Source organism: Sturnus vulgaris, chromosome Z (genome assembly GCF_052056855.1).
Source record: "Sturnus vulgaris isolate bStuVul1 chromosome Z, bStuVul1.hap1, whole genome shotgun sequence".
In the NCBI taxonomy this organism is placed as follows: Eukaryota; Metazoa; Chordata; class Aves; order Passeriformes; family Sturnidae; genus Sturnus; species Sturnus vulgaris.
Genome location: NC_142283.1, coordinates 3,066,824 through 3,081,194, shown reverse-complemented (window position 1 = coordinate 3,081,194; position 14,371 = coordinate 3,066,824). Strand labels below are relative to the sequence as shown.

At 50.9% G+C, this 14,371-nt stretch overlaps 1 protein-coding gene across 1 annotated transcript; it reads left to right on the top strand.

The window, feature by feature from the left end:
• Positions 1-11,082: 11,082 nt before the first annotated feature.
• LOC148219569 (E3 ubiquitin-protein ligase Topors-like) lies at positions 11,083-12,111 on the top strand. The gene has a single exon (XM_088156328.1). The coding sequence runs from the start codon at positions 11,173-11,175 to the stop codon at positions 12,109-12,111; it is 939 nt and encodes a 312-aa protein (XP_088012454.1). The 5' UTR covers positions 11,083-11,172.
• Positions 12,112-14,371: the final 2,260 nt, after the last annotated feature.

Here is a 14,371-nt window from a genome sequence, read left to right as displayed (position 1 = left end):
CTCTCTTGTGGAGGTGGCGGGACCCTGAATCCCCATGTGAAAGGAACACAGAATGAGGTCTGCAGAGAGCTTTTGGGTCACCAGATCCAAACGTTAACCCAAAACTACCAATCTCACCACTAAGCCGTGTTCCCAAGTGCCATTTTTAGTCCTTTTTGAAAGCCCTCCAGGAATGGTGACACCACCACAACCCCGGGCAGTTTGTTCCAATGTTTGATAAGACTTTTTGGTGAAGAAACCTTTCCAAACAGCCAGCCTAAACCTTCCCAGGTGCATCTCTCAGCACTTTCCTCTCATCCATTTTCTTGCTCCCTGGCAGACTGCATTCTCCTCTCAGGGAGTTGTGCAGAGCCAGAAGTTCTCTGACCTTCCTTTTTTTCCAGGCTGAGTCCGTTTCCCAGCTCCCTCAGCCTCTCACAGGACCTGGGCTTTAGAGACTCTTCCAACTTCATCACATTTCTGTGCTCCTGCACTCCCATGTGTTGCAGTGAGGGGCCCAAAACTGACCCCAGGGTTTCGGGAGCAGGCCCAGCACAGCAGGGGGATGGTCATTGCCCTGGCCCTGCTGCCACACCATTCCTGATCCGAGCCAGGTGCCACTGGCATTCCTTGGCACTGTTTGAAGTCTAGCTGTTGTGGAGCCTTGGGACACACTTTCCACAACTGACTCTCAAATAAAAAGCTACCAAATGTCAGTAAACACTGTCACTGTGGTACATTGTATGAATGTTTGCCACCACTTCATCCTGTTCGCTCATATTCCACTGATTAATTCAAAATAGCAATCACCACTTTAACATGAAGCAGTCTTCTCTCTGGAGGCAGAAAGAGCCATGCCTTCCTCACAGGTTCCTGAATGATGTTGAGCCTCTGCGGAAGTGGAAGCAGCAATTAGTATTTGGTCACTTGGAGTTCCAGAGATCTAAACATGATTTGGACAGATGCAGAAATTGACTGGAAAAGAACCTCCAACACAGTTTGAAGCATTAGAAAACAGGCATTCTTCACCAGTGCCGGACACACAGAAGGATATCTCCTTTAATCTGATGCGTGTGGAGAATTTTTACAGCAGGGTATTTATTCCATCACAATCATACATATTCATTACAACTTGCCAAAGAACCTACTGTAGTCCTCCTCATCTGTTTCTTCACTGGTTCCAGCTACACTTACCATCCTGTGTGCACACTTCTATTCTTTTATCTGTTTTGACAGTCAGTCTTTCAATAGCTGTTTTGACAGCTCTATCCAGCACCTTCAGGGTAACTGAAAATTTCTATTCTCTGTGTTATTTGTCAGAACAAACTACTGTTGTCCATCATGAGACTGGGGATACTGCATCTTGTCTCTGATTCTTAAATCTCACGTATAGTCTTAGCAGGAGCAGAAGGACTGTACAGCAGTGAAGAAGCTCCCTGAAGTCCCTTTTGCCAGAGGAGGTGCCTAGAGGGTTTCTATCCCTGAGAAAGAGCAGGGACCCCAGGTTAGGGCACAGTCCTGCCTTCAGGGCTGGGGCAGGTGGGTTCAGGGCTTTCTGTGGTGCCAGGGCCCAGAGAGGCTCTGTGGGTGTGCTGGGTGTCCCCAACCCCCTGCTTCCTCCCACCCTGACATGCTGAGCCCCCATTCTCCTACCAGGCCATGGCTCTGACTCTTGCGTCCTTCCTGGCTCTGCTGGACATCCAGCCCAGGTTGCAGCATCGTGACCAAATTGATGTGGACATGGCCAAAGGGATGCATTCAGGGCATTCCAGGATGGAATCAAGCTCAGCTGATTCAGTATTGTAGCATATGCTAAATCAGGAGGAGGAAAACTCAGCTTGCATTACATAGTCGCTTCAAACTTAGCTTGTCGTTAGGTCCTATGTGAGCCTGGCATGGATTCCCTTGGAACTAAATCAGTAATTACAAACTACTTCTGTGCTACTTGGAAGTTTCTAACCCCGAGCAAGAGCAGGGACACCAGGGCAGGGCACAGTCCTGCTTTCAGGTCTGGGGCAGGTGGGCTCAGGGCTTTGTGTTGGTTCCACGACTGAGCATTTAGAGAGGGGTAATGACACTGAAATTGGCCAGACAGAAACTTTCTAACACAGTTTGAGTACTAGAAAGCAGCCATTCTTTATTGCAGCACTGGGCACTGTGGGGAACTTCCTCTATTCCAGTGCAATGAGAGTTGGGTGAACAGAGATTTTATCAGCACACTGATTACATATTCATCAGCTATCTCCACTCATTTGACTTTCTTGAAGACAGTCACACCCCTTGTTGGAAGTTCTGTGTGGTTCTTTGGGGTCTGTCTCCAATGTCAGTGTCCTTTTTAGGTGGCTGTTCCACCAGCCCCTCTTTTGAGAAAGTGCAATATCCTTGCTGTTCCTTTCCACTGTCCTTATCATGCTCCCCCTTTCCTTGAGACTCAGTTCCTTATGGCACTGGTCTCTCAATATCTCTGTTTCATTTCTAGCATAAGGCACTACAACAGCTACAACAGCGAATCATGATGCAAACTAAAACCATCCAAGAGTTATTGTGGTGACAATTACCAGCAGATGTTTTCACCAAGTCCAGCTGGATAGCCAGGAGATGATTTGGGTCCAGATTTCTTCTTGAGCTGTGCATGCTAAGAAGTTGTCAGTGGCACTTGGAAAGGTTCCTTGCACTTTGGCTGGAGCAGAGCAGTTCCCCAGTCTTTCCAGCAGGCCCAATCTCCTGGTTGGAACTTGTGCCCTGATGTGTCCAAGTCTGGAGATGTCCTCTGCTCACTGAAAGTCCTGCAGAGTGTTACTAAGAGAAACGAGGTAATTATTCAAATCAACTCCTCCTTTTGCATGTGTGTTTCCTGGAATGTGTGGAACCTTGTAGTGTTGATCACGGAGCAGCTCATAGGGGCTGATTTTGCTGGTGCAAAATCAAATTCTAATTTGAAGTAGAGCTGGGGCCAGGGAAGGCTTGGACTGTGTCAGAGCTTTCAGACAAATCGTACCCAATTTCAGTTTGATTGCATCATTCATGCCTCTAATTTGCCAATAGCTTGGGGTCTCTAGGGAGTACAATGATCCCAGGCTGTTCCCAAAGCCTGTAGGACCACTTTTGCAGTAAAGTGGGAATCTCTGTCAGATGATATCCCAAAGGTATCCCAACTCCAGGTCTTATTGGATTCAACAGTATTTGAGTCACTTCTCCAGCCTGGTTGGTGCAAGAAGGGAAGGCTCCTGGCCACCCAGAAACGCTCTCCACCTGACCTGGGAGAGATTTCTACCTGCCTTTGCTGGGCAATTCAGCAAAATCCATCTGGCAGTGTTCACCCCAAACATTTCCAGATTTTATGACTCCTAGCACTACTTTGTCAGCCATGTTGGCATTGTTTCTAGAACAAACTATGCACTGTGGGATTCTTGATTGTACAACTGGAGCCATTTTTGACCAAATGATAGACTTTTGGAAATGTTTCAAGAGTTTTTTGGCAGTGCAATGAGTGGCTTTGTCTTTGTGATTCACTGTTTCACCCAAGATGGGTTCTGGGATGGGTCCTTGTTTAGTTGGTGTTAACAGCCCAGCCTCATGGCTCCAATCCTGTTTCTAAGCTTCCAGTTAATTGACTGTCCTTAAGCACTAGACTCTGCTTTTTCTCAACCAGGAAAGGTATCTCTGGCAGTGGTATTAAAGACAAAACTTTGTTCTCTAATGTGCCTTTTTCTGCAACCTCTTTGGCAACCTTATCAGCTTCAAAGATTCCCCAGTTCTGGGTTGGTCTTACCCACCTGGTGTGCTGTGCAATGCAGATGGTGACTTCTGGTGGATTCTGGACATTTTTGACTAAATCTAAGATCTGTTTTCCATTGTTGATGGACGTGTCAGAAAGCCTCTTTCTTTCTAGATGGCCCCATGTGCATGTATGCAAAAGTGTATTTTCAGTCATTGCAAAGCTCGAGTGAGTGCCATTAGTTCTGCTTTGTGGGCTGAAAAGAGCACCTGGATTTGATTCCCATATGATATGGAGTCACTGAGGATCCAGAGATGCACTTTCCACTTCAGACAAAGCTGCTCCATCACTAAACAATTCCCCATCAGGTCTTTCCAAGGGGCTGTCTCCTAGGTCAGGCCTGCTGGGATACAGCCCTGTATGCTGTAATCTGTAAGCAGTCATGCCCTGGGCTTCCTTCTACTATGGACCCATAGGAGCAGAGCAGGGTTAACCATGGAAGTTGTTTTGAGTGTCACAAAACTGCTGGTGTACCAGCTGCCCCATGTGTGATACATAAATGACAGTATTTTGTCTCAAGGTCATTTCTCAAGCTTCCTGGATCAAGAGGAGAGCAGCTGCCACTGGCCTGAGACTAAGCCAGCCTTGGCTGACTTTATGTCACTGTTTTGAAGAAAAGTCCAGAGCTCTGGTGCCCAGGAGCTGTGAGAGCACTCCCAGTGCTGGGTTTCATCTTTCAGAGGAAATAGTTGATGGGGTCTGGCAGCCCCAGAGCAGTGTCCCCAGAAGGGCTCCCTGGAGCTGTAAAAGGCAGCCCATGAATCACCAGTCCAGGATAAAAAGCCCTCCTGAGGTGTCTCCAAGAGCTCACACAGCCCATAATTGCTGATGCACAGGCCACAGCACGCCACCATCCTGAGAAAGGCACACAACTGTCCCACCCTTCGTGGCTAAGGGAGGTGGCAAATTGCTGCTTTTCCTTCCAGTTCCAGCTTCCTTTGGGAGTCCCAGAGCAGGTTCCTGTGCTCTGGAGTGTTTGTGCTTTGTCTTTGCATGCTCTCTATGCCTCAGTCCCAGGAAATTCATCGATGCCACAGGCCCGTCCCAGCACTGCTGATGACTTTCAGTGCCTCTCCTAATGGCATCTCCATACTGGAACAAGGCTCCAAGAGGCTTCTGATTTTCCATTCCACCAGTTCTTTTGGCAATTGATTCCAGACATGGTGGGGCTACTTTCAAATCCCTGCAGTAGAGCTGTCCAAACCCGTTGGGCTCTTCCTCCCCGTTTGGATTTTCCCATTCAAGAGCAGAAAGCTCTTCACTTGGAGTGCTCCAAGGGATACAGAAAGAGGCATCTTTCAGATCTGATACTGTAGCATTTTGTAGTATGCTCTAATACTGAAGCATTTTCATTTTTCAGTCAAGGTTGTTAGCAAGGTGTAAGGATTTACTGCTCCCAGGTTTTTATCTTCTACTCTCTCGTTGATGGCTTTGAGGTCCTGTACCAGCTGGTAAACTGTCGGCTTTTTCTCGGCCCAAAACAGGATCTTTCACCCTTCCTCCGGTCTAGCTCAGGTGTTAGGGTGAAATTCCCCTGGGCCCTAGCCGCAGGGACGTAGTTAAGATATCAAAAGAGGCTCTTTCCCCTAATAAAGTTACAGGTTTATTTCTAGTGGGTAGTGAGTGAAAAGGGAAGGGAAAAGAGCGGGGGAAGAGAGAGAAAAGAGGGGGAAGAACAGGGTAAGAACGTGGGGGGAAAAGAGAGAAAAGTGCGGGGTAAGAGAGAAAAGACGGGGGTAAGAGCTGGGTAAGAGAGCGGGGGAAAAAAGGAGCGGGGGCAAGAGGACGGGAGAAAAGCGCTGGGGAAGAGAGCGAGGCCAGCGGGTCCTGACCTTTTCTAGGGTCTGGAAAGGGGGGGCGGGGAGAAATTGGATCCCGGCCAGCTCTGTGTGGCCAGGAGGGGAGAGGGACCAAGATACAGGGCACAGCAGGGGTCACGGGATGTACCATTTACAATGTATCTAGGAAACGCAACAGTAAACCTTTCCATTTTCCTTCTTCACTGGCAAAACAGGGGGATTTAATTTGGATTCACATTCCCTCACTAGGCTCTATTTTATCAAGTTTTCCACAAGGAGTAATAACCCCTTACCACTTTTTATTTTCAAAGGGTAAAGCTTGTGCTTTCCCAGTCGTGCTCCAGGTTTCAGTTTCATTCTTACAGGCCAAATTCTCTTTGGGATCTCCCAGGCACCTCTGCAGCCCAGACTGTCAGAGTCACTCTATCCCCAAAGGATGCTGGCGTGTGGATCACATCTCCTTTCAGTGACTGTGGTGCAAAAGAGAAACTTCCACATCACTGGATTCTGGAATAATCACCTGTATTTTGCCCTTTTTAAATTTAATTTCAGCATTTAGTTTTTCCAGTAGATCTCTCCTAGTAAGGAGAAGGTTTGGTGAATTGGGCAGCTACAAAAACTGGTGAGTCATTAATGGATGGTTTTCCTAACTTAAAATAAATAGGTTCCATAAATTGGCCGAGTTATGCCATGCCCTGTTGCACCAACAATTGTTACAGAATCATCACTCCAATTTCCTTTTACTGGGAAATCCAGTGGTGCATCCACCTTGCCTGCCCTGTGACATCTCTGCTTAGCTCTAGTTCTCCCTAAACCCCCCTGCTCCTTGACACCTGCCCTCTGTCCTCTCTGTCCTCTCTGTCCTCTCTGTCCTCTCTGTCCTCTCTATCTTCTCCTCTGCCCCTTGGCACTTCCTCTCTGCCTCCTTTATCTTCTCCTCTCCTTCTCGACACACCCTCCATTTTTCCTGTATCTTCTCCTCTGCTCTTTGATGCATCCTCCCTATCCTCTCTATCTTCTCTTGCAGATGTGCTGAATCTGCCTCTTCTTGTGCCACCTCCCTCATGGAGTCATCCTCAGCAGCCTGGCGATCTGTTCCCCCCCAGCCTGCAGTTACTGACCCTGAGATGGAAATCATCCTCCTTATTGGGGATGTGCTTACAACACATTTGTCCTGTGCTGCTTGTAGAACAGTGTTCTACGTGTTCCTCTTGGTTCTGCTCTCCAGGAGGCAGCACCAAAGGGTGCCAGGCTGCTGGATTCAAGCCCCAACCTTTGTGCCATTCCGGGTGGTTCTGCAAAGTGACAAATATATGGGCATACATCACCTCATCCCGCTTCTGCTCATGCCTTAAAATCTGCAGTAACTGGAACAATGTCTTGGAATTCAGGGTTCCATTGTGTGGCCACTTTTCTCCAGAGTCCAGTTTGTACAAGGGCCAGCACCGATTACAGAACTTAATCAAATTCTCCCTGGTCACTGTTTCCCCAGAGGGGCCCCCATGTTGCTCCAATGTTGCAAAATGCAACCAAGTGGGGATTTTTCCAGAGAGCCCCTTTTGACTGTGCACTGCCCATCTCTGAATAAAAGGCCCAGAATTTTACAAAACAAATACAAATATAAATACAGATACAAATACAAATAGAAATACAGATAGAGATACAGATGCAGAAACAGATACAAATGCAAATACACATACAAAGCAATTATCAGTGAGTAAAACCAATTCAAATTTCAAATTATGGAATACCAAATAACCCACTCACTGTGCTGGAATATCCACACGTGTCTTGTGGGCAGGAGTCCCAAAGAATGCTTTACTGTTGAATGGGGTCTTACCTGTGTCTCAGAGAGAGCCGAGGGTCTGTGGACTTCTCCAGGAAAGTGCCGGTGCTGGCATGAAGATCCAGAGACCCCTCAGATCCACGGGAGATCAGGCAGAGCGTCCCGTCTGCAGCTGCCAAAATGACACTGAACTTGGCCAGACAGAAAGTGTCTAACACAATTTGAGTGCTATTAAGCAGCACTGGGCATTCAGGGAATCCTTCCTCCAATCGAGTGTCAGTAGTGCTGGGTGAACAGAGATTTTATCCCACACACTCACTACATATTCATGAGCTGTCGCCACTTCCTGAACATTCTTTGCCATGGTCACACCCCTTATTGAATGTCCCTGTGTGTTTCTTTGGGATCTGTCTTGAACATCTGGTGTCCTTTTTAGGTGCTGTTCCTTGACCTGTTCCTTGACCTGTTCACTTTGTTGTGTGCACAATATAATTGTTTCGCCTAACCTCTGCCTGTCAGCCTTGCAGAGCTGAGCTGGTGTTGTGCTTCTGTTTGGCCTGGCTGCTGTTTGCCTAAGGTACATGCTTTGTCTGTTTGTGCAAGGCTGCGTTATTCTGTTCTACCGGCCTTGAGAAAAGTGCTGTTCTCTTTTACCGACCGTATCAGAAGTGCTGAATCTCATGGACTGCCCAGAACACGGAGCCAAAGAGCTGGGGACAGAACCCACCAAGGATGGAGCTCCCCAGTGCAGCAGACAGCTGCAGCCAGCTGGCTCCAGGATCTTTCTCCAGGGACAGAGAAAAAGAATGAGAGGAAAGTGCTGAGAGTTGCACGAGGGATGGTGTAAGTTGCCTGTTTGGAAAGGTTTCTTCACCAAAAAGTGTTGTCACACATTGGAACAGACTTCTCAGGGCTGTGGTGGTGTCACCATTCGTTTGAGGGATTTAAAGAGGGGACAAATGTGTCACTTGGGACACGGCTCCGCAGTGGAATTGGTTAATGTTTGGATTTGGTGCCCTGAGAGCTCTGCAGAGCTCACTCTGTGTTCCCTTCACTTGGGGATTCAGGGTCCCACCACCTGCACAAGAGCGATTTGACACTGACAGGGATTCGGGGCAAGGTCACAGCTGCGACACACAGGGGCACCCAAGGGACAGCCAGGGACACAGGCAGGGACATTTGGGGACAGGCAGAAACACGCAGGGACACTTAGGGACAGGCAGGGACACTGAGGGACACGCAGACCATGTCAAGTATTGCTGGCCTTTATTGGCATCGCCAGCCCCTTGGCACGGCCGCGCTCTGCGCGCTCCTGGGGCCGTGCGGGGCCGAGCCCCGCGCTCGGCTCAGCGCCGGCGGCGGCGCCTGCGGCTGCTGCGGCGGCTCCGGCGGTACCGGGAGCGGCGGGAGGCCCGGCGGCTCCTGCGCACGCCCCGGCGGCGGGAGCGGCGGCGCCGGCTGCGGCTGCGGCTCCGGCGGGAGCGCCGGCGGTACCGGGCCATGCTGCCGCGGGCGGGCGGGCGGGCGGGCGCGGGGCCGGCTCCGCTTTTATAGCGCAGCGGGGCAGCGAGGGACCCGCGTCAGCCGTGAGCTCACAATGCTCCCCGCCGAGCCCCTTGTGACGCCACAGCTCCGCAGAGCCGCTGTCACTGTGAGGTCACAGCGGGTCACAGTGGAACCCCTCGTGAGGGCAGAGCTCTGCAGAGCTGACATCGGCAGTGACAGCACAGCTGGCCTCTGTGATGGCAGAGCTTCAAAGAACCGACATCACCGGGGATGTCACAGCTGGCCGGGATGGAATCCTTTGTGATGGCAGAGGTTTGCAGGCTGATGGCACCAGTGACGGCACAATTGGCCGCGTTCACGAGTGAGGTCACAGTTGGCCAGAGAAGCCCCTTGTGACGGCAGAAACTTCCAGAGCTGATGTCACCAGTGAGGTCACTGGGGCCACCTGGACACCCCCAGCCACACCTCCCGTGTCTTCCATGCCTGGCCGATGCCCAGCAGGGACCAAGGTGCTGGAATGTGAAACGCGTCCCTTTCCTTCCAAGAGTGGGTGTCCAGCCTTGTCATTGTGCCCGTGAAAAAACTGCTGCCAAAAGAAATGGCAGTGAGAATTAATTCCTTCCAGGATTTGGAGCCCCACTTCTGCTGGCCTGCACTAAGGGGAACCATTTTCCAGGTCGAGCAAGGCAGAACAGTCACACAGCCCCAGACCTGGTGGAAAGAGCCCTTGTGCCCTCGATGCAGCAGGGCTGCAGAGAGGACAAACTGACTTGAAACGAAAAAGGGGAAGAGTCCTGTACAGAGACTGGCCTTGCACTGCCTGGGTGTGGTGGCCTCTGGCAGTGAGCAGAAGCCCCATGAATAGAGAGCAGGGATTGTCACCTGAGGAGATGTTCCTGGGCAGAGGCATGTGGGGGATGCACAGAGCAGCCTGGGCTCACAGAGACTTCCCCAGCGGCAGCAGTTGCAGCATTCCTGCAACCCTTTAGTCAGGGAAGAAAAGAAAATGCATTTCCCTCACACAATTTCTCGGCTTCTCCCCATTCTGGGGCCTCTCCCCTACCCCTTCTGCCCCACTGTGGGTGGCACCCCTGTGCTGGGGGCCTGAGCTGTGTTTCCTGGAGCCCCAGGGCCATGTCAGCCATGCCTCTTCCCACAGGAAATCCTGCTTCAGTCACACACCTGAAGCAGTTGCCAAAGGCAGAGGGAGCAGGAAGAACAATTTACCTCGTCACGGGTACAATGGGGTTTCAACTCCTGGCTTCTGCTGGTAGCACCCAGTTGCCTCACCTGGTCCCAGTGCCATGAGGGCCATCCCGAACTCTGCCTGGCCAGAAGAAGCCTCCTGGGAACCCTGGACACCATTGCAGGGTGTCAGCATAGGGACCATGATGAGAGGTGTCTCCACCCTGGGGGTGTCCAAAGGGCCTGGCAGGGGCTTCCTCTCACAGCTGGGTCCAGTGGGCTGAATGCCTCTGGCTGGAGGGGATCCTTCCTCTCTCCTAGGGACTGCCACCGACCACCCAAATCCTCCAAATCCCAGCACTGGACAGGGAAAGGCAGTGACAGGAGGAGGTGTCATCCAGGTACAGGCAGTCTTGCCTATGCTCCCATCACATTCCTCGTGGGACAGCTCAGCAATGTGTCAGGAGCAGGGATGAGACACACACAGCCATGGCCACCTGACACAGGTAACCAAAGGAGATACAGAAGATACAAGAACACAGAGATACAGAAGTTGAAAATAAGAAACAATATTTCCTTTTCGCACCTGACAGTGTGCAGCTGTAGGGGGGAAACATTCTGTTGTGACATCACAGGGTGGTGGACAGTGACATCACAAGTGGCAGATTGTGACATCTCCATTGCTGATTACGCTTGGGCACCAGCAGAGCTTGGGACAGTCTGGCCCAAACCTTGACTTCTGCCGACCAGGACTGCAAGGTCTGGAGGGTGAAGCCCGGCCTTTCCCAGTGCTGGGTGGTCTGTTGGGGGCTGCTGTCAGAGAATTCAGCAGCTCCCAGTGCCCATCCCAGAGCCATTACCTCCTGTTTCCCTGTTTTCTGTTTCCTTGGGGCAGACGGGCACGGCAGGTGCAGCACCGAGGGTGACACCCCGGTGTCCCTGCCGTGGCCGTGGGGCAGGTGACAGGGCTCAGGGACAAGGACGGTGTCCTGCTCCAGGGGCCTGGGTATTTCCTGCCTTTTATTCCTCTCCCTGGCATAGCCAGTGACCATGCCCTCTCCCTCCTGCAGTGTGTGACGCCAGCGAGGGGGAGCAGCTCCTGGTCTTCAGCTGTCCCCAACGTGTTGCAGAGCCCAGGAATGGCCACAGGGACAGACAGCAACTGCCCCATCTGCCAGGAGACTTGGGATGACATGGCTTCAACTCTGCCCTGTCGCCACCAGTTCTGCCTGGGCTGCATCCTGCGGTGGGCCACAACAAACCCCTCGTGCCCACTTTGCAGAACACTGATAGAGACCGTCAGGTTTTCTGAGCGGAGCGAACAGGACTATGTACAGTTTGTCATCACTTCCCCGGCGGAGTCATCAGAGACCAGCAGCCAGACGGGGAGAGCTCGCCATCACCTGGACCAGAACAGCCTCCGTGGCCCTGTGGTGTCCCCTGCACCTTCTGCGCAGGGGACGCTGGTCCCAGCTGAGCAGAGACCTTCCGAGCCGGAGTCTGTGGGTGGCCTGCTGCCCGAGGTGTGGGCAGGACTTTTCCGACAGCGACAGCACCTCCTGGATCCCGTGCGGCCCTGGCTGCGCAGGAGGCTGGAGGGAATATTCCGGGAGCGCTGGTGGCTGGCAGACGTTGTAGAGAGCTCCATCCTGCGCGAGCTCTGCCTCCACGGCCCGGATGCGGCCGTCCTGCTGCTGAGGCTGCAGCACTACCTGGAGGAGCACACAGCGCCGCTGGTTCGCCGCCTCATCAGTGTCATCGTAGGCCGGTGCAGCAAGGAGGCCAAGAGGCGGCTGCGCTCCCGTGACACCAGACAGGACAGCAGCTCCAGCAGCTCCAGCCGCACCAGCTCCCGGGACAGGACTCCTGACAGTGGCCCCGCAGGCTCCGGCGTGCAGGAGGAAGCTGGAACATCACAGAGCGGCTTCCAGGAGAGCCACAGCTGTGCCGGAGCTGTGGCCAGCCCCGCAGAGCGGGAGCGGCCCTGGAGGAGCCGGCGGGGGATGAGTCCCTGTGCCCGGGACAGCGTCTGCAGCTCCTCCGCTCCCGGCCAGGGCACGGACCACTCGCCCTTTTAAACTCTGATGCAGTGCCTGGTTATTTTCTTACATTACACTGCAACCCTGGAACTGCAAGGAGTTCAGATACAGAGGGTATTGTGGATCTGTATGTGAACACTTCCCTTGTCTAGCCGACTGAAAAGCAAGTGCTGTAACTGAACTGAAAGTCTGCTTGGCAAAATCTATTTCGAACTATACCTTTAATAAAGCTACGTGTAAAGCAGAACATGAGTATTGCCATAGAGTCTTTGTAATGCACTCCTATGTACTTTATCTTGATGGGAGAAATTCCTGTGGTCTTTTTTCAGTCTCACAAAGAATGCTATAAAGCAAATGACAACTTAGTATTTTCACCTCATGCAAAAATCACATTAAGCAAAATATAAACAGGTACATTTGAGCTGCATTTGCAAAGCAGGTGTTTTACTTCAATGCTTACAACTACAGAAGAGGAAATGAGAGAATCTGTGTGGTGAACAAAAAACCACAACTGTGCAAATACAATCTGTTCCTCCCTCAAATGAGTATTCTCATATTTGAAACACTGTTGCATACCAACATTTCAAGTGATTTTATTTCAGTCAGCTTTGTTAAAACATTAATAAGGGCATTATTGGCCTGGTTTACTGAGTATCTGAATGAATGATCAACAAAAAATTTGCGCATTCTGACATCATAAGTATCCCAAAATGTTACTTCCTTAAGTCATATTTTCCAGAGGATTCAGCAAGCAGGTTTGAGTTTGATATATTTTCTGTCTTTACAAGAAGCCAAGCGCTCACACCTTTGCTGTGAACACACCTTTGCCTTGAACTTTGCTTATTTTTGAGGCAAACAGGTTCACAAGAGACACTAGGCTACTGTTGAGGTCACAGATCCTGCATTCTGAGCACTCCCAAGAGGATATCTTCGGTTGTCAGATTTATCACAGGAAAATTGCCATCAAAGAAAAAAACAGAATTAAGCTGAATTCTGACTGCTTCATCCTCCATTAAACCACAGAGCTACTCTCTACCCTTTTCATTAATACAAACACAGAAATACTGACAGCTGTGGTTTGCAAACTGTAATTGTAAATAGGATTGAATTTGCTTCCCTGCTCTCTGTAAGCACAGGTGCACATTCCTAACACATCCAGGTAGCAGGGCACAGCCTTTGTTTCCCCTGGGGCAATGTCTCTGAGCCTCAGCAGGGCAGAGGGAGCAGGAGCAGGTGAAGCAGTCAGGTTCTGTGCTGGGACAGGGTAAAGTTCTGCCAGGCTGGATCAGAGAGAGGCCTGCAGGGTTTTGCAGCAGCTCTGCTCCTCTGTGGGGGTTCCAGAAGCACAGAGAGCTCAGTGGGGACCCCAGGGCTTGCCCAGCCAAGGTCCTGCAAAAGCCTCTGCTGAAAGCAGCACATGCCTGGCACGTCCACAGCTGGGGGACTCAGAGACATCCAGGGAGGGCCAGCATTGCCCTGGAGCTGCTCCCCTCCTGAGCTGTCCCACAGAGAACTTGTTCTGGATTTGAGGATTTACACAGTGGGTTAGGCCATCAAAAATCTGTGGTTTCATTGCCCAGCTTTACTGAACTGAGGGATGTGCTGGGCACGCTTGGATATTTTCTGCCAGTCGCCTTCACTCACTGCCAACATCCTCAGCATCATGATGTTTATCTCTGCTAATTGCTTAGAGTAACACAGATCAACACCCATTTCAATGAAAACTTTATTTACTGGAAACTGCTACAACTGCTTGCTAAAATATGCAAATGTCAACCTCAGTAGAAAAATTCCTTCAGATTACTACAACAGTTGTAGTAACAATTAATAAATAAACAAGTGTCAACAAGGACTGTGCACATGGTCAAAAGTCTCTAAATTGGTGGAGTGGTGAGCACTTTCTGTGGAAGAGCTGGGGAAGCCTCCTTACCTGGGAGCAATCCAGAAGCAGCTTCACTTGTCTTGGAGGGGTCTGGAGAAAGCCAGAAAAAGGGACACTGAGTCAGTATCAGCTGTGTGCCCATTTCCCTTGGCAGCAATTGCACTTCTCTGAGGGACTGTAAAATCCCAGATCCTCCCGAGCAGGCTTAGAAAGAAAATACCCCAACAACTTCTGGGCCTTTCTAAGAACAAAGAACTTGCCTGTTTAGCTCTCACCTCCCCATTCTCTCTTCCTGAGAACCAGCCTGCCTTGCAATTCCTTGGCAGGAAAGCACTGCCAGAAGCCTCAATGCCAGGTCCTTTCCCCTCTGTAAACAAGTGATACAAGTTCCAGCTGTCCCTGCACACAACTGACCCT

Bases quoted from the DNA above. Each gene is read 5' to 3' on its own strand.
- LOC148219569 (XM_088156328.1), top strand. From the start codon at position 11,173: ATGGCCACAGGGACAGACAGCAACTGCCCCATCTGCCAGGAGACTTGG.